At 35.9% G+C, this 21,918-nt stretch overlaps 1 protein-coding gene across 3 annotated transcripts in view; it reads right to left on the bottom strand.

Moving 5' to 3' along the window:
* MICU1 (mitochondrial calcium uptake 1) overlaps window positions 1-21,918 on the bottom strand; it is a 255,844-nt gene that overhangs the window by 113,022 nt on the left and 120,904 nt on the right. For all 3 annotated transcript variants that reach the window (XM_053586212.1, XM_053586213.1, XM_053586210.1), the window contains exon 6: window positions 6,717-6,831. In XM_053586212.1, coding sequence (XP_053442187.1) covers window positions 6,717-6,831 — 115 coding nt within the window. The remainder of the gene's footprint in view (window positions 1-6,716; window positions 6,832-21,918) is intronic.

Raw genomic sequence — 21,918 nt, 5'->3', positions numbered from 1 at the left:
ACTGCTTTGTAACTGTAGATAGATCACAGCTGTTAGAACTTGCTCATATTTTTCAACAGATCATCTATAACATTTTCCTTAGATGGAATGAACTGATCAACACCATTCTTTCTAAGTCACATACACTTTGTGATCTGCTCTTGACTAGAGCATGGCAGGAGAAATAAAATATTTATCATTTTATTTGAATGCTATTATAATTTCTCAAAAGGTTTGTGTATTTATGAGAAACATGCATAACAATAAGGATATGATTTAACTTTCAGTAAATCCAGTCTAGCTATTGTGAAAACACACAATTCAATTTCTCTACTAACTCTCTGAAATCTAAAATATGAATCAAAATAAGAATAGGCTGAATTATGCCTGATTTTCATTAGGATTGTGCCCAAACTATAAAGCCTGTACACTGAATGTGCCATAGCCATTTTTTTGCTTTTAACTTGTTCGGTGGCGTTTCTTTATTTTTTTGTAGAGACAGAGTCTCACTTTATTGCCCTCGGTAGAGTGCCGTGGCCTCACACAGCTCACAGCAACCTCCAACTCCTGGGCTTAAGCGATTCTCCTGCCTCAGCCTCCCGAGTAGCTGGGACTACAGGCGCCCACCACAACGCCTGGCTATTTTTTGGTTGCAGTTCGGCCGGGGCCGGGTTTGAACCCACCACCCTCGCGGTATATGGGGCCAATGCCTTACCGACTGAGCCACAGGCGCCGCCCTGTTTGGTGGCTTTTCAAAGATTAATAGTAAACAATAAAGAAGATGGTTAGATAATCAAATTTGTAAGTGTTTTATTATTGCCTCCCTATTTCCCCAGTAAGCTATCTAGACTTTCTTTTTTTTTTTTTTGTAGAGACAGAGTTTCACTTTATCGCCCTCGGTAGAGTGCCGTGGCGTCACACAGCTCACAGCAACCTCCAATTCCTGGGCTTAGGCGATTCTCCTGCCTCAGCCTCCCGAGTAGCTGGGACTACAGTTGCATGCCACAACACCCGGCTATTTTTTTGTTGCAGTTTGGCCGGGGCTGGGTTTGAACCCACCACCCTCGGTATATGGGGCCGGCGCCCTGCTCACTGAGCCACAGGCGCCGCCTGACTTGCTTTCATCTTAATGGTACACAGGGTCAGTATCCTTATTAAAGACACATATTAAGGACAAAGAACACACAAAAATATTTCATAATTGTCAAAGGTACATTATCATTACCCAGTGATAACATTAGTGAGAATGATCCAAATTAGTAAATAATAATTATCATTCCAGATAAATCCTGATAACACTTCTCTATGCCTAGTTATGGAAAAAAATCTCTGACTTCTATCATAAGATTTAAGACCATCACCAGTTAGTTGCAGTTAGTGCAGAAAACCATGTTTGTGCATTCCCATTCAATTCTTGTTAACCTATTTTAAGGATCAGAGGCCCTTTGGAAATTATTTAATAATGATTATTAAAATTCTCTTCATCTTGCCTAGATGAATGTGAATTTATTTTATTAATGAGCAGTTATCTAGTAAATACTTTAATATTCTACTTAATACGGATGTTACAGCTCATATAGGAAATTCTTCAAGTTAACATATCATAGTTGATCAAAGAGATGGGATATAAAGCAACAGAATTTGTGAATTAGGAATAAAGGGGAGATTCAAATACATGAATTCTGAATTATCATAAGAAACCGAGCTCAGGTCGGCACACAGTGGTTAAGGCGCTAGCCACATATGCACCAGGGCTGGTGGGTTTGAACCCGGCCCGGGCCTGCTAAACAACAACAAATGCAACAAAAAAATAGCTGGGCATTGTGGCGGGTGCCTGTAGTCCCAGCTACTTGGGAGGCTGAGGCAAGAATCACCTAAGAGTTTGAGGTTGCTGTGAGCTGTGATGCCACAGCACTCTACTGAGGGTGACATAATGAGACTCTGTCTCAAAAAAAAAAAAAAATTATAGAAGAAACCGAGCTTGTTTGGAAATAGATGGATAAAAATACACATTTTCATTACCCCAATAGTTTTGGATGCAGACTGCAGATATCAACAACTGTAAGGACTAGTCTCAATTTAGGACATCAATGGCGCAGTAGTCTTACGTTATTAAACTCTTTTTTGGATAATATATATATAAAAAAAAAACCCCACGTTTTATCGTCTTGCTCTGTCACCTTGCCATAATGCTCAATACAGTTATGTTTTCAGTGAATACGATTATAAATTTGTGACCAGTCATGCAGCTTGCATTCTAAGTTGGAAAGTGGATAATAAATAAGATAAAGAAATAAATTGAAACCAAGCACGGTGACATGTGCCTGCAATCCCTTTCTACTCAGGAAGCTGAGGCAGGAGGTTGCCAGAAGCTTGAGAACTGCCTAGGCAATGTAGTGAGATCCCCATTTAAAAAAAAAAAGAAAGAAAGAAAGAAAAAATTACACATAATGTTAAATAGTGCTAAGTGCCAAATAGAAAAAAAATAAAGCAGGAAGGAGTTTAGGAAGTGTGTGTATGATGGGATAAAAGGTGTTTAAATGTTAGGTTAGCCAAAGAAAGCCCGTTATTTAAATCACAGAGAGAAAAGTAAGAAATTCATGCCATTGCTTATTGTCAGCACAAGGTATTTCTGCCAGATTGGTTGTTATTCTGGATGTGTGTCCAGAAACTCCTATGTAGAAAAATAAAACTTCCAAAAAGCTTAAATAAGAATTAACTCTATTTAATTGGGAAAATAATATTGTATAATATGCTTTCTTTAGAAATCAGCTATCTTAATTTTATTTTTAAGAGAGGTAATTGTAAATTGGGAAAGAAAATGAATGATTTACTATATATAATTGTTGAATTTTATTTTAAACAACACAATATAGTTTCTTAGGTACTTTGAGATTTCAAGTTTTTATCTATTAGGGCAGAGTGTTCATAGCCTTCAAAATGAGAGTGATTTCTTGAATACCCTTGAATCCATTAACTTTCTATGAAAACAGCTAATCAGAATTGTGACAGTCCTGCATCACCAAGGTAGTCAGTTTGTACTGTTTTAGCTGGTTTTCTATGGCCCCTGCTGTCCACCAGAGTAATCAGATTAATGAATATGCTAATGTCCTTTCCCTGGTCCCAAGTCAGTCCCTGGCAAAGCTTTTGATCCTTAGGGTACTGCCTTCTCTCTTAAGGATGACTTGAGGACCATTTAGTGTATTTTGACTGTACAGATCCCTTGCTATGCACAAAGTAAAGATCCATTGAGTGCCTCATTTCCTGTTATCCTAGCAGCAATCTGAACGTGGGAAAGAACTGACCTTAGTATAATTTCTGTGGCATATTTTCCCCCATGGCTTGTTAGACAAAGTAGACAAAGCAGTAGGCAACATTCAGACTGTTAAGATGCTTAAACTGCACATTATGTACAGGAGAGTTTATGACCAGCCTTTCTGAAGTTCAGCCTTTAGAGAAAGAAGAAGTGCTAAAATAAATTATGGTCACACTGCTGAAAATGTGACCGCAGCAGTAAAGCCAAGTAATAGAAGTCCAGATGCTGTGGTTGGCTTGTGTTCAAATCTTGAATTGTCTACTTACTCACTGTGGGAACAGAGGCAAGTTCTTTAACCCTCTGTGTGCCTCCATTTCCTCATTTGTAAAATAAAAATAACAGCAGTACAAACATAGGGTTGATGTGAGGAAAATATTTGTCACTGGAGTCCCTCAAGCAGAGGAAGGGGGAATTGCAAAAAAAGTATATAAGAAATAATGGCTGAAAGTTTTCCAAATTTGATGAAAAGTATAAAACCACAGATCTAAAAAAGCTCAATGAAATTCAAGACAAGAATGATGAAGAAAACCATACCATAATAGGAAAAAACTGCCAAAAATACACAAGTGGTTCTCAAACAGGGATCACTCCTCCCCCTCCCCCCACCCCAATCCCCTGGGAGACATATAGCAATGTCTGGAGATGTTTTTGTTCATCATAACTGGGGGATGGGGTGGGCTGTGCTACTGGCATCTAGCAGGCAGAGGTCAGGAATGCTGCTACACATTGTACAATGGACAGGACAGACATCATAATAATTAATTAACCTGCCCAAAATATCAACACTGCTAAAGCTGAAAACCCCTAAAGGAATATAATAATCAACTACTTAAAACCAATGATAAAGTCTTAAAATCATATCCTTATTCTATTTTCTTTATTCCTGACAAACACTTTTACAAACAGTAAAAGTGTTACGCAGTAAACACTTTAATGTAAATCACTCACCACATTAAACTCAGAAGTAAAGCTGAGCACAGCTACTTGGAGGGGTTTTTAGAACTCAAGGGTCAATGTGACTTTTTAAAAACATTCTTTAAACGGTTGAATCAAGGGAGATATACAACAAGCCAAATATTCTGAAAGTTCTGCTCTCTGGGCTTCTCACACTTAGACAAAGACACAAAGGTAGGAAGACTAAGCAAATGGATATAAGCTAAAATCTCATTTCAACTCAACAGTCATTTACTAGGACTACTTCCAAAGTACAATATCAATGTAGAACTCATAGTTGGTCTCTTTGTTTAATGCACTATTCTTTCTGCCACATGCTTATTTAATATAAACTCTGTCCAAAGTCACAATACAATTTTTAAAATTCCAACAAATTCTGGCCATTTTAAAAAAGATTATGCCGTATTTTTATGTACTGGGCTTGAAAAAAAAAAAGATTATGGATCTCTTAAAAGCAGACATGAAATAACATGTTGTACCAGGATATCAAGAATAAAAATCAAGACAGTTTTCATACTTACTAAATATGAGGCACTGAACTAGGTATTTTATAATTCATAATCTCATAATCCTCAACAAATCATTTGGGTTTGATATTTTTTCCATCTCTATTTTATAGACAAAATAGAAGAACAAACTCATTGACTTGGCCCCCCCAAAAGCTAAGAAGCAGTGGGACCAGATTTGAATGAACTACAGTCTATTTTAAAACACACGCTCTATCCAAAATAAAAACTCTAACAATACATACTTATAAATGTGCTTTTTATTTTGGTTGCTGATTTAGATTTTCATACAAATCAATGTATATTTAAAAAAAAAAAAACCAATGTATATTTTCATTGCTAGAGCACTGGTTTACCACATAAATTTTTTCTTTTTTTTAAGAGACAGAGTCTCACACTGTTATCTAGGCTGGACAGCAGAGGTATGATCAAAACTCACTATAACCTTGAACTCCTAGGCTCCAGTGGCCTTGTCACCTTATCTTCTGGAGTAAATGGGACTATAGGTGTACATCACCATGCCCAGCTAATTTCTTAATTTTTTTTAGAGATAGGGTCTCACTATGCTGCCCAGGCTGATCTCAAACTCCTAGGCTCAAGTGATCCACCTGCCTTAGCTTCCCAAAGTGCTGAGATTATAGACATGAGCCACCATGCCCAACCCACCTCATGAATTTACTGAGACACTCTGGTGCCCCAAAGTGAGCTATGATAAAGCATATTAGTCAATCTTCATTTCCCTGTCAGTCCTTTCACAGAAGGGATAAGAAATCAAAGTGGCCACAGTCATGGCAGGACTTGCGTATGCCAATTGCTAAAAACTGTCTTACAAGACAGTTTTATTTTCATAGATGACTGGCCTGGAATAGGGAAAAAAAGAGATGGTCATTTTTCTTTGATATGTCCCAGACAAAAAAAAAAAAACAAGAATCATTTCTTTAAAACATGTATATCTCAACTCTTTGGTTCCCTTTAGGCAGATTTTAACAGACTATACATAGAGAGCTAGGAACATATATTTTGTTTAGTTTTTCTGAATGGTTAAAAAAAAGTCACACTAAAAGGAAATTAAATTTAAAAACAGAGTAGCATACTAATCAACAAAGCTGTTCAGCTTTAAAAACGCAGAAAATCTGGCTCGGTGCCTGTGGCTCAAGTGGCTAAGGCACCAGCCACATACACCTGAGCTGGCGGGTTTGAATCCAGCCCAGGCTCACCAAACAACAATGACAGCTACAACCAAAAAACAGCCGGGCATTGTGGTGGGCGCCTGTAGTCCTAGCTACTTGGGAGGTGGAGGCAGAAGAATCGCTTGAGCCCAGGAGTTGAAGGTTGTTGTGAGCTGTGATGTCATAGAGCACTCTGTCTAGGGCGACAGCTCAAGGCTCTGTCTCAAAAAAATAAAATAAAATAAATAAAAACTCAGAAAATCATCAGTGCTCTAAAAGAGTCAAAATTGAGTTTTATGTCTCTAGAAGCATTCCAAGATTAAAAAGAATATTCAACATAATTAGCAAAACTGTATATTCATGATCTATGTGTATTTGACTTAATAAAAAAAGAAAAGAAAAGAAAAAAATAATTAGCAAAACTGAGCCAATTTTCTTTAGTGGAGGGAATGATAGATCAAAACGTGTTTTACCAAAAAAGTAGTAATGATAATGAAGGCTATAGGAGAGGGAATACATAATTCATCTTGATGGAACACAGAGCGTTAAACAGTTAAAGGTAGATGTAAATTCTAAAGTTTTTTAAAAAATCTTTACATAATACCTTAGTTTTTTCTCCTTCTTTCTTAGGTGGTGCTATACATGAGTTAAAGAAAATTCGAAACAAATTTTACATAACATATAATTCATTAACTATGGCAACATGTTTTGTTCTCTCTTCCAATTGATGAAACTCTGCTTATCATCATGGATGCTCCCTACAAATGAATGAAAGAAAAAGTCTATACTTACTGGAAAGAACAGTGGTAAGGAAAATGTAGTCTGAAAAGGATATGAGTCCACATTCTCCAAGGGTGTAAAATATACTGTCTTCATCAGCAAATTTTTCTCGTTCCTGGGAAATTTTCTATTAAACACGTGGGTTGCACCAAAAGATGAAAAAAATATATATTAATTGAATTAGAACACAAATAATAAGAGATGAATCACCATTCATCTGACAATTTTATGCTATTTATCATAAACATTTCTCTGATGGCTATTCAAAATCAATGGATCCTTTACAGTTTTTAAGAGGATAAAATTTCAAGAAAAAAATAATTTTTTCATTTCAACACTGGTTTAGTATGAACATTAGAGAATAATTTTGATTTTATAACCTCCTATATCATATGTATGACACAGGTCCACTTCAAATTTTGGGTTTGTCTCTTAATTTTAAAAACAATCCAACTTCTTTTATAGGGGTACATAAAGTAGTAAAAAACAAACAAAAGAAAAAACTAAGAGGAAATCAGTTCTAATTGCCCAAGAAAACTATACTTCCAGTGCAGAAATGAAGAGGTGAGGAATTAATTTCTGAAATATTAATTTTAGTTTTCCCTTATGAAGACAAGAATCTTAGTTTTGGAATATGGAACAGTATGTAGACTAAATAGTCCCTCAGAATATAATACCAAATCAGACATGCACACCAGGCTTTCCACACAATTTAATTTAAATCACGTCTACTATTCACCTTAGTGAAAAATTCTAAATTTTAGCTATTTGATGAAACTATCTCCTAAAACTCAGCTTTTACTCTAAATATATATTCCTTTTCTTTTTTTTTTGTAGAGACAGAGTCTCACTTTATGGCCCTTGGTAGAGTGCCGTGGCTTCCCACAGCTCACAGCAACCTCCAACTCCTGGGCTTAAGTGATTCTTTTGCCTCAGCCTCCCGAGTAGCTGGGACTACAGGCACCCGCCACAACGCCCAGCTATTTTTTGGTTTGCAGTTCAGCCGGGGCCGGGTTTGAACCCGCCACCCTTGGTATATGGGGCCGGCGCCTTACCGACTGAGCCACAGGCGCCGCCCATATATTCCTTTTCTTTATCTTAAATTTCGCAAAGTTAATTCTCAGCTTTATTAACGGCCTGTCTGGCAACTGGTCTCTTTCTGGATGTTTAAACAAACCTCTCCTGTTTTCTGAATTTCTAGCCAAAGCATAAACTTTGCAGTAACACTGAAGATATTTTCAAACTGAAAAGGATCCACTTAAGAGTTAGACTTGAAACTAATGTCCATAAATTCTGGGCCACCAAAAATATTTAAGATTACACATTTTTCAGAAAAGTAAAAGAAATAGGCAGTTTTAAGAACTCAAACCAACAAAGCACAATCAAATAAGGTCATGCAAGCACAAAATATGAGGTGGCATTGCAGGCATAACTTTGGGAGGAGTATCATGAAAATTAAACCAACAAGCACCACTACAGCATCCAGGTACACAACTATTCACTTGGTTACCTCTGTCTAGTGGAGATCCCATTATACACCACAAAGGAAAGAAAACTGGTTAACCAACTGAAAACACAGGTCCCATGTGAATCATCAAGAAGTCAGTTTGCATGATTTTCTTAATAACCTCATTCAAAATAGCCTCTACCGGATATCTGCTTGTTCTTAAGAAATGGTAATGAAAGACAGGTAAAAATCCACAGTTGAATGTCAACACAGCAGTATTAGGTTTTGATGGCAGCTACTTAGGAAAGGGCTTCTCTGACTTCAGGTGTTAGTGACAGAAGCCATGGTCCTGCTTGATGGCATTCAGAGATTACTTCTTTGAGCTGACAGCAAAAATAAGCACACACAGTCTAGTATGCTCTACTTAAAGTTAGATTTCATGCCACTCTTGATCTTCGACTAAGAGATTAAATATTAAGTTCAGACAAAAACAACTACTGAATGAGAACTAGGAGCAGCAAAGCCTTTCACCAGGAAGCTAATATTTAAATTTCTCAAAGTAAAAAGAAACAAATAGTTATAATTTTTGCATTATCCAAGATACTGCAAAAGTAAAGTATGGGAATAGGAAAAAATATGCAAAATAAAAATAGGTCCCCAAAGGGAGACCATTATCAGTCAGAATAATGAATGTGTAGAGAATCCAAATACTTAATAATAATAATGTCATAATCTTGTGGGGAAATTGCTACAAGCAATTAAAACAAATAATAATATGGCAGCCAGAAATTGAGAAACAGACAAAAGTGTAAGGACAGGGTAAAATCAAGTAGTTAAGCCAAGAAGCATACCTAATATCATTTTTCTAACAATTATCTGTACCACACTGGTGTTCAGAAGATAATACAAAGATAAATCTAATTTTGTCAGTAACTTTTAATTTTTATATAACTTCAAACATGCAGAAAGGTTTCAAGATTAATATAAGAAACTACTGTATGTTTTTTATACAGATGCACCAATAGTTTTCACAGTACCCTGTTAGCTTTATATTTTTTTTGTGTACCACTTTGAAAATAAATTGGAGGCATTATGTCTTTTTACACTTAAAAACTTCAGCACAGATTTCTTGTGAATAAAGACATTTCTTACCACATTACAGTATAAATTTAATTAAACCAGGAAAATCAACACATATTCCATTAATATTATCTAACTCAGTCCATTTTCAAATATAGTCAACACTTCCAATAATGTCCTTTTTGGCATATTTCCCTAGTGAAGACATAATTCATTTAGTTGTCATGTCTCTTCAGTCTCTATTAACTTGGAATAGTCTTTCTTTGTTCTTTATTTTTTCCTTTTGAGGATTGTTTTTGATTGTGGTAAATAATTTTAGGTATCAATATAACTGGATTATGAATACCCAGAAACCTGGTGAAATATCATTCTGAGTGTGTTTCTTATGGTATTTCCGTGGAAATTAGTGTATTAGCCTGAGGCTAAACAGGGTACCCTTCACTCTCTGGGCTGCCTGGAGAGAACAAATGCGGAAGGTGAATTGGTGTCTCTGAGTTAGAAGAGACTTGCCTTCTACCATGGACATCAGAAATTTGACTCCATGAAACTGCATTATCACAGCAATTGTGCATGTACATAAAAATGTTGAAACTTCCTCAGTAAATGAGGGAATACCCTTTTTGTACCTCTGCATTTGTAAACGATAAAATTTCTCTAGATCTCAGCTCTTTGGGTGACTGCATACGCAGTGGTGACCTTTCTAGATTTTTGATTGATCTTGTCAAAAGACTTAGGCTGTTCATCATGGTACTTCAGATGACTTCAGTAATAAAGCGGGTGTTTATACATTTCCCACCCACCCTTTTTTGAGACAGAGTTTCACTCTGTCACCCTGGGCAGAGTGCTGTGGTGACATAGCTCACAGCAAACTCAAACTCTTGGGCTCAAGCAATTCTCTTGCTTCAGCCTCCTAAGTAGCTGGGATATCAGCGCCTGCCACAATGGGTAGCTAGTTTTTCTATTTTTAGTAGAAATGGGGTCTCGTTCTTCCTCAGGCTGGTCTCAAACTCCTGAGCTCAATCAACCCACTCACCTCTGCCTCTCAGCGTGCTGGGATTACAGCAGTGAGCCATTGCGCCCGGCCTATACATTTCTCTTTTTGACCTATTTCTCGCTGTGGTTTTGAATTCGATTTCTCTAGTGCCTAATGATAGCGAACATCTTTGCATGTGCTTGGTCATATGTATATCTTCTTTGAAAAAACAATGTCTATCCAAATCCTTTGCCCATTTTTGAATTGTTTATTTCTCATTTTGCTGTTGAGTTATAAGAGTTCTTTACATCTTCTGGATACTAGATCCTTCTCATACATAAGATTTGCAAATATCTTCTTCCATTATGTGTTGTCTTTTCACTTCCTGGATAATGCCCTATGGTGTCCAAGTTTTTAATACTGATAAAGTTCACGTTATCTGTTTTCTTCTTTGATTGCTTATGCTTTTGAAGTTATTTTTAATACTCTATTACCAATCCAAAGTCATAGACATTTACTTCTATTTTTCTTCTAAGAATTTTCTAGTTTTAATTCTTCTTTTTAGGTCATTGATCCATTTAGAGTTCATTTTTTTTGAGACAGTCTCACTATGTCGCCCTGGGTACAGTGCCATACCGTCATAGCTCATAGCAAACTCAAACTCTTAGGCTGAAGTGATTCTCTTGCCTCAGCCTCCCAAGTAGCTAGGACTACAGGTGCCCACTACAATGCTTAGCTATTTTTGTTGTTGTTGTTGCATTTGTCATTGTTGTTTTAGCTGGCCCAAGGCGAGTTTGAACCCTCCAGCCTTGGTGTAGGTGGCCAGCACCCTACCCACTGAGCTACGGGCGCTGCCTAGAATTTTTATATATAATGTGGAGTAGGGATTCACCTTCAGTCTTTTTTATATGTATATTCAGTAGAAGCCATACCATTTGTTGAAGAGACTATGCTTTCACCACTGACCAGTTTTGGCATGCTTATTGGAAATCAATTGACCATAGACATGTGGGTTTATTTTGGACTCTTAATTTTATTTCATTATCTAATGTCTGTCTTTATGTTAGCACCACATTATTTTTTATAATTGAAAACAATTACAGTAAAATGCATGTAATAATTTTTTTTCCTTTGTTGATAGAATTTCACTTTGTTGCCCTGGGTAGAGTGCCATAGCATCACAGCTCACAGCAATCTCAAACTCTTGGGCTTAAGTGATCCTCTTGCCTCAGTCTCTCAAATAGCTGGGACTCCAGCAGCTCACCACAATGCTATTTTCTAGAGATGAGGCCTCACTTTTGCTCAGGCTGGTCTCAGACTCCTGAGCTCTAGCAATCCACCTGCCTTGCCAGCCCAAAGTGCTAGGATTACAGGCATGAGCCATCATCTCCCCTCCCGCCCCCCGCCTTGTAACATAAAATTTACCACTGTAACCAATTAAAGTAGTTAAAGCGTAGTTCTCATAAGCTCTGTTCATTTCTTGTTTTTTTAAATCATTCTTTTTTTCTCTCTGCTTCAGACTGGATAATATCAATTGACATATCTTTAAGTTCACTGATTCTTTCTTCTGCCTGCCCAAATCTCTCTATGAATTTTTCACCTTAGTTACTGTACTTTCAGTTCTAGAATTTCTATTTGATACCTTTTTATAATTTCCATCTATTGTTATTTTCTATTAGTTCACACACCATTTTCTTTGTTTCTTTTAGCTATTTGACTAATACTTAAGACAGCAAACTTAGTATCTGTTGAGTATTAAGTATAATGTCTATGCTTCTTCAAGTTTATTTCCTTATTTTATTTTTTCTGTGACTGGGTCACACTTTATCATTTCTATGCATGCCTAATTTCTTGTTGAAAACTGGGCACTTTGTATAATATAATGCGATAACTCTGGAAATCAGATTCTTGCCTTCTCCATAGTTTGTTGTTGCTAGTTGCTGTCGGTTGTATTATTTATTTAGTCACTTTATTAAATTTTTTGTAAAGACGATTCTTTGTCACACATGGTCACCCAAGTCTTTGTTTTGTTACCTTAGTGATCAGCTACTGATTTAACAGAGGCTTCCTTAAATGCCTGAAGCCAAGGGAGGAAAAATACTCTCTGGGTCTTGGCAGACTGGCTCTGTATTGGGCATTTCTTCAATGCTTAGCCAAACTATCTACAACTCTGCCTTAGTCTTAGATTCCTGCTTACTGGGGCCTAAAAACCAGCCAGATGTGAAAGTTCAAGGTCTTGAAGGTTTCCTCTGAGCATTCATTTAGCCCTGGGCCTCCTAGATTCTATAGTATACTGGTGGAACCATTTTGAAGCCCTTGTTTTCCCATGTATCTCCTTACACAGCCTCTTCCTTCCCAGGCTTTTCCAGCTTACTGTTTATTTTAGGTAGGTATGGTTAGTATCTCTACCCTTAAATGCTTTTGATAAATATCATCTCAACCTCAAAAAGCTTTGACACAGCAGAACAAAAGCAAGCCTCTGCAAGCTGATTCTTCAAGTAACCATCAGATAGGTTTTTGCCTACATTCAAAGTCCTCCAAAAAACACGGTCTATATTGCTCCTTTTGGCACCAGCAATCTATACCAGGAACATGGACTGTTGTATTTTTGGCTGCCACCAGGAAGTAGGGGATGGTCACCAGGTAAGTTAAAATACAGTATTTTCTATACAAATTTCAGTAGCTTCTCTCTTCTTTAAGCATTACTCTTGTTCTTTTAAGTCTTTGATTAGATTCCAGAGATGGGAACAAACTGTTAACAGTTTTTGCCAGCTTAACCACTGGTTCAATGGAGGAATGTAGTTCTGGAGTTCCCTACTCTGACATCTTTTATTTCTTTGTACTTCTTGACCTCGACAGTTTTAAAATGCACACATGAGTTATATGGTGGAATATCCCCCATTTTGAATTAGGCTGATGATTTCTCATTATTAGATTCATATCTGTGTAACTCAAACTATGAATTCATATTGATACCTATCATTCTATTGTAGGGGATGACTTATTCTTATCCCTTACATACTGTTACTCCCTTCTCTGACAATGAGAAAACTAGTTAACATTATCCTTAATATAATTACTTCTTTGTTGAAGCTTAGAATACATTAAAAAGTAGTTTCACAATTGCTAATCATATCTCTCCAGAAAACAAATATATCGGGTAGCACCTGTGGCTCAGTGGGTAGGGCGCCGACTCCATATACTGAGGGTGGCGGGTTCGAACCTGGCCCTGGCCAAACTGCAACAAAAAAATAGCTGGGCATTGTGGCGGGCGCCTGTAGTCCCAGCCACTTGGGAGGCTGAGGTAAGAGAATTGCTTAAGCCCATGAGTTGCTGGTTGCTGTGAGCTGTGACGCCACAGCACTCTTATCAACTAGAGTTCAATTATTTGTTACCTCTTTAAATAAAATCTGCATGTCGTAAAATGTGTAAATCTAATGTACAATTCAATGAATTCTGAAATACAAATATATAGTAATCCACATCTTTATCAAGATACAGAACCTTTTCATTACTCCTGAAAGTTCTTTTATGCCTCACTGTAGTTAATTCCCACCATAGTTTTTTCACCACAGCTTAGTTTTGCCTGTTCTAGAATGTCATGTAAATGGTCTTGAATTTGAACTCCTGGCCTCAAGCAATCTTCCCACCTCTGCCTCCCAAAGTGCTGGGATTACAGGCATGAGCCACCATGCTTCACCTAATGGTATCAACAGCATATACTTTGGTGTTCTGCTTCTTTAGTTTAGCATAATGTGGAGGAGCTTCACCCACAATGTAAGTAGTTCATTTTTAGTACTGAGTAGTATTTTATACTGCTCATTAATAAAATATTACATAATAATAAATATATTACTTGTAAAAATTTGTGTACAATAATATTTTTGTAATAACACACAAATAATATGATTTATTCATTCCTTATTGCTAAACACTTAGGGTCTTTTCAGTTTTTGACTATTAGGCTTTTCTTGAAAGTTGTATCTTTTTATTGCACTCTCAATGGATATAAGTTCTAGATGCTCTACATTATTGCCAACCTTTATGCTGCCAGTCTTTTTAGATTTAGCAATTCAAGTGGATACATAGTAGTATTTCATTGCAGTTTTACTATACATTTCCCCAGTGACCAATGTGTTAAATATTTTTAATTTTGTATGTGGGTGATTGTATGTCTTTCTTTGGGAAGTACCTATTCGAGATTTGCCCCACCCTTTTTACTTTTGCCCATTTCTAATTAGGTTATTTTGTTATTACTGATCTGTAGTAGTTCATCATGTGTTCTGGATATGAGACTTTTGTCAGTGTGGTAGCCAGATTCTAAGATGACTACATTGATTCTTGCCTCCAGATACTAACAACCTTACATAGTCTCCTCCCACAAAGAACCCAGGTTAGTATGAGTGATGATGTGTAACTTTTGAGGGTTGGTCATAAAAGGCATCTTGCTCTATTAGGTGAAGCAGCTGCCATTTGAATAGAATACCCAAGCAGGCCTGTGGAGGGGAATACAGGAAGAGGATCTGAGGATTAAAGTCTCTAACCAATAGTCGGTATTATTTTACCAGACATCTGAGTGTGCCACCTTGGAAATGAATTCTCATCCCACTAACACGTGACTGTAATCTCATGAAAGGGACTGAGCTAGAACCATCCAGCCGAATTTCTCCTAAATTCCTGATTCATAAAGCACGTTACTGTTTTAAGATACTAAAATTTACTTTGTTACCCAGCAACGGACAACAAATATAGCCAAATATGTATTAAAAACATTTCTGCCAGTCTATGGCTTATAATTTTCTTTTTTTGAGAGGGAGAGTCTCACTTTATCACCTTTGGTAGAGTGCTGTGGCATTACAGCTCATAGCAACCTCAAACTCTTGGGCTTAAGTAATACCCTTGCCTCTGCCTCCCAAGTAGCTGGGACTACAAGTGCCCACCATGACATCCAGCTAGTCTTTCTATTTTTAGTAGAGACAGGGTCTCACTCTTGCTCAGGCTGGTCTCAAACTCCTGAGATCAGGCAATCTACCCACTTGGGCCTCCCAGAGTGCTAAGATTATAGGCGTGAGCCACCATGCCTGGCCTATGGAGTTTTAAATTTTAATAAAGTATAATTTATGTATTTTTTTCTTTTATGCTTTATGCTTTCTATATGCTGTTTAACAAATTTTTACCAATTCCCAGTCCATAAAAATATTCTCTTATACTTTCTTTCAGAAAGTCTTATGATTATAGATTTTATATTTAAGTCTCTGATCCATTTCAAATGAATTCTATGTATGTTGAGGTAAGGAGTAAGATCCATTTTTTAAAAATATGGACATACAATTCATTATAAATCATTTGTTGAGAACAGTTTCATTCCCCATTGAATTTGACACTTTTGTTAAAAATCAATTTACTGTTTCAAGTGTAGATTACTCCTACTGTGATGTTTTCTGCTTTTAATAGCCTATTTTCCTTTTGAAGGTCTTCTGATTCCTAGCAGAATATATTACTGTTTTTCAAAGTAAAAATAAACATGAATTACTTGAATAGCTACAAAAGTAGCTTGAGAGAGTGAACATCAGATTCATATAGGGTTATGGCTTAGCCTCGCCACCTCTACCATGAACAGAATTACAAAATCTACAGAGATTACATAAAGACGTCACTCAACATCTAAGTATATTCATTGTAAGTAATGAATAACTATTGGCACATATCTCCATAGAGGCTATATTACAACGATATTTACAGTGCTAATTCAATTGACAAACTGAGAAATGCAATAATCTTGCAACAGCAGAACTGACCAAGGAGAAAAAAGAATTAGAAAAACAGAATATTTGAAAATACATGGTCAGTAAAGAAAAAAAGAATAAGTAAGAATGAAGCATGCGTTGTTATTATTACTAAATTTTAAGCCTTTTTAATTTTGTAAAGGCAAAAAAATGGAGACCTAATAAACCCATGTATATGTAAAAATGAAAAAAAAACAAACAACTAAGTCCTTTTCACCCCCCCCCCAAAAAAAGAATGATGCATGCCTATAGGATCTAGAAAATAGCCTTCAAAGGGCAAATCTAGGAGCCATTGGCCTTGAAGAGGAAGGTAGAGAGACTGATTGAGGTAAGAAGTTTATTAAAAGAAATAGTAACAGAGAACTTTCCAGACTCAGAGAAAGATACCAATTTTCAGGTACAAGAAGATCACAGAATACCAAGCAGATTTAACCCAAACAAGACTATTTCAAGGCATTTACATAATGATTAAGCTCCTTAGGAAAGCAAGAAAAAAGAAAAACAAAAAACATAAAGATGCTCCAATACATCTGAAACAGACTTCTCAACAGAAACCTTACAAGCTAGGAGAAAGGGGTAGGATATATTCAAAGTGTTAAAGGAAAAAAAAGCTTAACCATATAATATTATATCCTGCAAAAATAGCCTTCAAATATGAATGAGAAATACTTTCCCAGACAAACAAAAGCTGAGGCCAGACTAGTCTTACAATAAGTGATTAAAAAAAAAATAATAAAATCAGAGATGAAAAAGGAGACATTGCAACTGATACTGCAGGAAATCAAATGATCATTAGAGACTACTATAAGCAACCAAATGCTAATAAAATGGAAAACCTAGAAGAAATGGATAAATTCCTAGACACAGACAAGCTAACAAGATTGGATCAGGAAGTAATCCAAAATTTGAATAAATAAATAACTAATAATAAAAAGCCTCCCATCCAAAACAAACAAAAAAAGTCCAAGACCCAATGGCTTCACTGATGAATTCTACTAACAATTCAGATTAAGAACTACCAATCTTACTTAAACTATTCCAAAAAGTCAAAAAGGAGGGAATACTCCCAAACTTATTCTATGAGGCTTCTATCACCCAGATGCCAGAACCAGACAAATTGGCCATTATCTCTGATGAATATAGATCCAAAAATCTTCAACAAAATACTAACTAACTGCATTCGACAACACATTAAAAAGATTATTCATCATGATCAAGTGATCATCCCAGGGATGTAAGGATGGTTCAACATGGGCAAATCAATATAATAAATCATATCAACAGAACGAAGGATAAAAAAGTATATGATCATTTCAACTGATGCTGAATTTGATAAAATTCAATACCTCTCATGATAAAAACTCTGAAAAAAACTGGGTATACAAGGAACTTACCTCAACACAATGTAAGACACAGGACAGACCCACACTTAATATCATACCAAATGGGAAAAAATGGAAAGCCTTTCCCCTGAGGTCTGAAACAACACAAGGATGCCAACCTTTACCACTGTTATTCAATACAGTTCTGGAAGTTCTAGCTAGAGCATTCAGATGAGAGAAGACAATAAAGGGCATCCAAATTAGAAAGGAAGAAATCAAATTATCCTGCTTTGCAGATATAACTTTATTTAGAAAAACTCCATAAAAACTATTATAACTGATAAACACATTCAGTAAATTTGCAAGTCACAAAAATCAACCTACAGAAATCAGTAGCATCTCTATATGTCAACAGTAAACAATCTGAAAAAGAAACCAAGAAAGTAATCCCATTAATAATATCCACAAATAAAATAAAAATACCTAGGCATAAACTTATCCAAAGAAGTGAAAGATTTCTACAATGAAAACAAAAAACTGAAGAAAGAAATTAAAGAGGACATATCCACAAAAAGGAAAGACACTCACAGATTGAAAGAATTAATACTGTTAAAATGTCCATATTACCAAAGCAATCTATAGATTCAATGCAATCCCCATCAAAATACCAGTAACGTTCTTCACAGAAATAGGAAAAAAAAAATCCTAAAATTTATATGGAACCAGAAAAGATCTAGACTAGCCAAAGCCATCCCGAGCAAAAAGAACAAAACTAAAGGCGTCACATTATCCAAATTATACTACAGAGCTGTGGTAATCAAAACAGCATGGTACTGGCAACAAAACCAAATAGAGAAGTCAGAAATAAATCCACACATCTATAGTGATCTTATCTTTGACAAAAGTGCCAAGAACATACAGTGGGGAAAGGAAAGTCTCTCCAATACATGCTCCTGGGAAAACTGGATATCCTTATGCAGAAGAATGAAACTAGACCTTTATCTTTCACCATATATAAAAATCAGATAAAAATGGATTAAGGATTTAAATCTAAGACCTTAAACTATAAAATTACCAAAAGAAAACATAAGGTAAATGTTTCAGGACATTGGTCTGGGAAAGAATATCTTGAGTAATACCCTGAAGGCACAGACAACCAAAACAAAATTGGACAAACGTGATCACATCAAGCTAAAAAGGTTCTGCACAGCAAAGGAAACAATCAACAAAGTGAAGAGACAACCCAGAGAATAAGAGAAAATATTTGCAAACTACCCATCTGACTCAGATGGATCAACCTAAGTGTCCATCAGTAGACAGATAAAGAAATTGTGGTATATACACACAAAAAATAATAAAATCTTGCCATCTGCAATAGCATGGATGGAAAGGAGAACATTATGTTAAGTGAAATAAGCCAAGCACGGGAAGACAAATTTCACATGTTCTCATTCATATGTGGGAGCTAAATATTAAAAATAATTGACCTCATCTCCAGAAAGTAGAATGATGGTTACCAGAGGCTGAGAAAGGTAGTGAGGAGGGGGACATAAAGTAGGGATGGCTAATGAGTACAAAAATACAGTTAGAATGAACGAACAATATTTGATAGCACAATGAAATAAGTATAATTAACAATAAGTTATGGCATACTTGAAAATAACTAAAAGGGTGGAACTGAAATGTTCCTAACACAAAGACATGTTAAATGCCAGAAGTGATGGATACTCCAATTATTCTGATTTAATTCACATTGTGTTCCTGTAGCAAAGCATCACATGTATCCTATAAAGATATACAATTATTATGTACTCATAATAAAAAGAAAGAGAATAAAGGAAGAACAGCACAGAGGAGGCTTTTGGTTACTTTTCCCTACTTCACATGTCTTATTCATGTTTAATTTTGCAAATTAAAAATGTCAAGTATATTTTTTCTTCATTTAATCTTTTGGATTATGTTTACTAGTTAACCAAATTTTAAGTCACCTTTCCCCCCTAAGCAAAGACCATTTATGCAATTCAGGGATGATATGGAAGCATAATCCAAGGAAGATATAATCTTCCTTACCAGACTGGTAATAATGTTTTGTTCTCTCACTGTCCCAGAGGTGGTTATTTATACTTTCTGTTATTAATGAACATTTATATTGATTTGTAATTCCAACTAAGAAAATACAATCCAAAGATTTGTATTTAATTAAATACAAGTAATAAATTTAATTCTATATAAATTTATCAACATGTGATGTTATATATAACTATTTATATATAAATATAATAGACACACTAAGAAAGAAACTTTGATGTGCACAACAGTCAATAGAAATAGAACACATTTCAATTCTACTATAAGGGCTCAGCGCCAGTGGTTACAGCGCCAGTCACATACACTGAGGGTGGCGGGTTCAAACCTGGCCCGGGCCAGCTAAACAACTGTAACACAAAAATAGCTGAGCATTGTGGTAGGCGCCTGTAGTCCCAGCTACTTGGGAGGCTGAGGCAAAAGAATTGCTTAAGCCCAAGAGTTGGAGGTTGCTGTGAGCTGTGACGCCACAGCACTCTACCGAGAGCGACATAGTTAAAACTCTGTCTCAAAAAAAACCAAAAAACTACTGTAAGGGAACACAATGCGAGCTTAGGTAATACATATTCAGTAAAAATCTATGAGAAACTTACTTTATCTTAAAGTTCCCAAGGTAAGATTCTAGCAATACTTCAGTACACATGCTGAAAATTATTTAAACAAAACTAGGTAGGTTTCATTTTTGTCACTAAGGCTGGAGTCTGTCCAGAACTAGTTTATTTGTTTGTTTTTTTGATAGCTCACTGAAACCTTAAACTCCTGGGCTCAATCCATCATCCTGCTTCAGCCTTCTTCGTAGCTGATACCACAGGCATATACCATCACACCCAGCTAATTTTTTAAAAAATGTCTTGTAGAGACAGCGTTTTGCTATATTGGCCAGGCTTGTCTCAAACTCCCAGCCTTAGGCAATTCTCATGCCTCAACTCTCAAAGTGCTGCGATTACAGGTGTGAGCCACTGTGACCAGCCAGAACTAGGTATAGTAGAAGTTCTTTAAGTTTAACATCCAAGGAACTGCAACAAACTGGTCAACATATGGAGGTGGCCAACAAAAGGAACTTCCATTGAGTACATGTGGTGCATGTCTGATCTATGACAATTAGGTCAACATAGGAGGTGGTTGATGCAGGGAGATGGTCAACTATGGAGGCTCTACTGTATTTCTGAAAGAGACTGTAATTGCAGATACCTCACAGACTATTCCAATTATTTGAATCTCTGAATTGAAGGGTGTGAAAGCAGAATATAGGTCAAATTATCAGAACAGCATTTTTATTCAATTTACTGACAAATGTTATCCTTTCTAAAATTATGCAAAATATTTCACAGCAATGTGCTCACTGACTTAAATGAACAAAATATAGCTGTTGTACTATTCACTCACATGACTTAGATCTTTTTCCTTTCAAATTTTAAGCCCCATTAGGCATTACAGTTGAGTCTAAAACCTGAATTGCTCTAGCTGATAATTTTGTGCTGAAGCATCCATACTTTGGTTTCTGACCAATCACATAAACTTATAAAATAAAAGGCAAAGTTGCAGGTATTATGAGTGGCCCTGGGACTGGATTTCCAGACATGATTCCAACTTATTAGTACTCAATGTGCTTAAACAGTGAATCCTAACTATTTATAAGGTTGATTAAAGTAGGGTCAATAATTTTGCCTTCTGAGATTCAACTAGACGAAGCCAAAGAGAAAAATCTTAAGTAGGAATTTATAGTCATTATTTCTTCTAGTTGAGATCTATTTTTTCAATTTCTAAAGTTTGAAATGAACTCTTCTATCTACTAGAAGTTGATGGACTTCATCTACAAAAAAAAAAAAATGTTCATATATCTAAAAACTCAAAACATCTCTGGTATACAGAAAATCTCCTAAAGAACACAGCTTTATTATTTAAATCAAGATGTCATCATTTATGAGGCTGAAATACTTGAATTATTTTAATACTAACATTTCTTTATGTTGCTGAAATATACTTCGAAGTCTATCTATTACAAATCCCTTGAATAATATTTGAGGTTGTATTCCAAAAACAACTTAATGGTAATAATACGTTTCTTGTGGAAAATGCACATCATTTCCAAATGACAAATAGTATTTCTATCTAAGGTTGGAGTTGAGGTAGAGTGTTAGGGGACTATTAGAAAGAAAGAGAAAATTCAGCAATTTTCTCATGCAATTAATACTCACACTTCATTATCTAGTTAGTGCATAGACAGATGCCAAAGCTTTGATAAAATACCAATCTTAAACAATCACACTATTCCCAACCAAACAAAATGTTGCACAGCTAAAATATGTTATTCTTCTCCCCCAGCCTAGACCTGAACTTGCAGAAAGGTAGAATTTGAGGATATATCAGATAAAAATTAAACTGATATGTTTCTAACTGAAAGCAGTTTATGATTTCTCCTTTTTCTACTTAGATTTTGTTGTAAGCTTTTCAAAGGCATATAAGACAAACATAAATTACTGTGCAACAAACTGTGGAAGGTGAATGCTTAAGATACTGT

Source organism: Nycticebus coucang, chromosome 3 (assembly GCF_027406575.1).
Source record: "Nycticebus coucang isolate mNycCou1 chromosome 3, mNycCou1.pri, whole genome shotgun sequence".
Taxonomy (NCBI): Eukaryota; Metazoa; Chordata; class Mammalia; order Primates; family Lorisidae; genus Nycticebus; species Nycticebus coucang.
The sequence above is the reverse complement of the archived record's forward strand: the minus strand, read 5'-3'. Positions and strand labels throughout refer to the sequence as shown.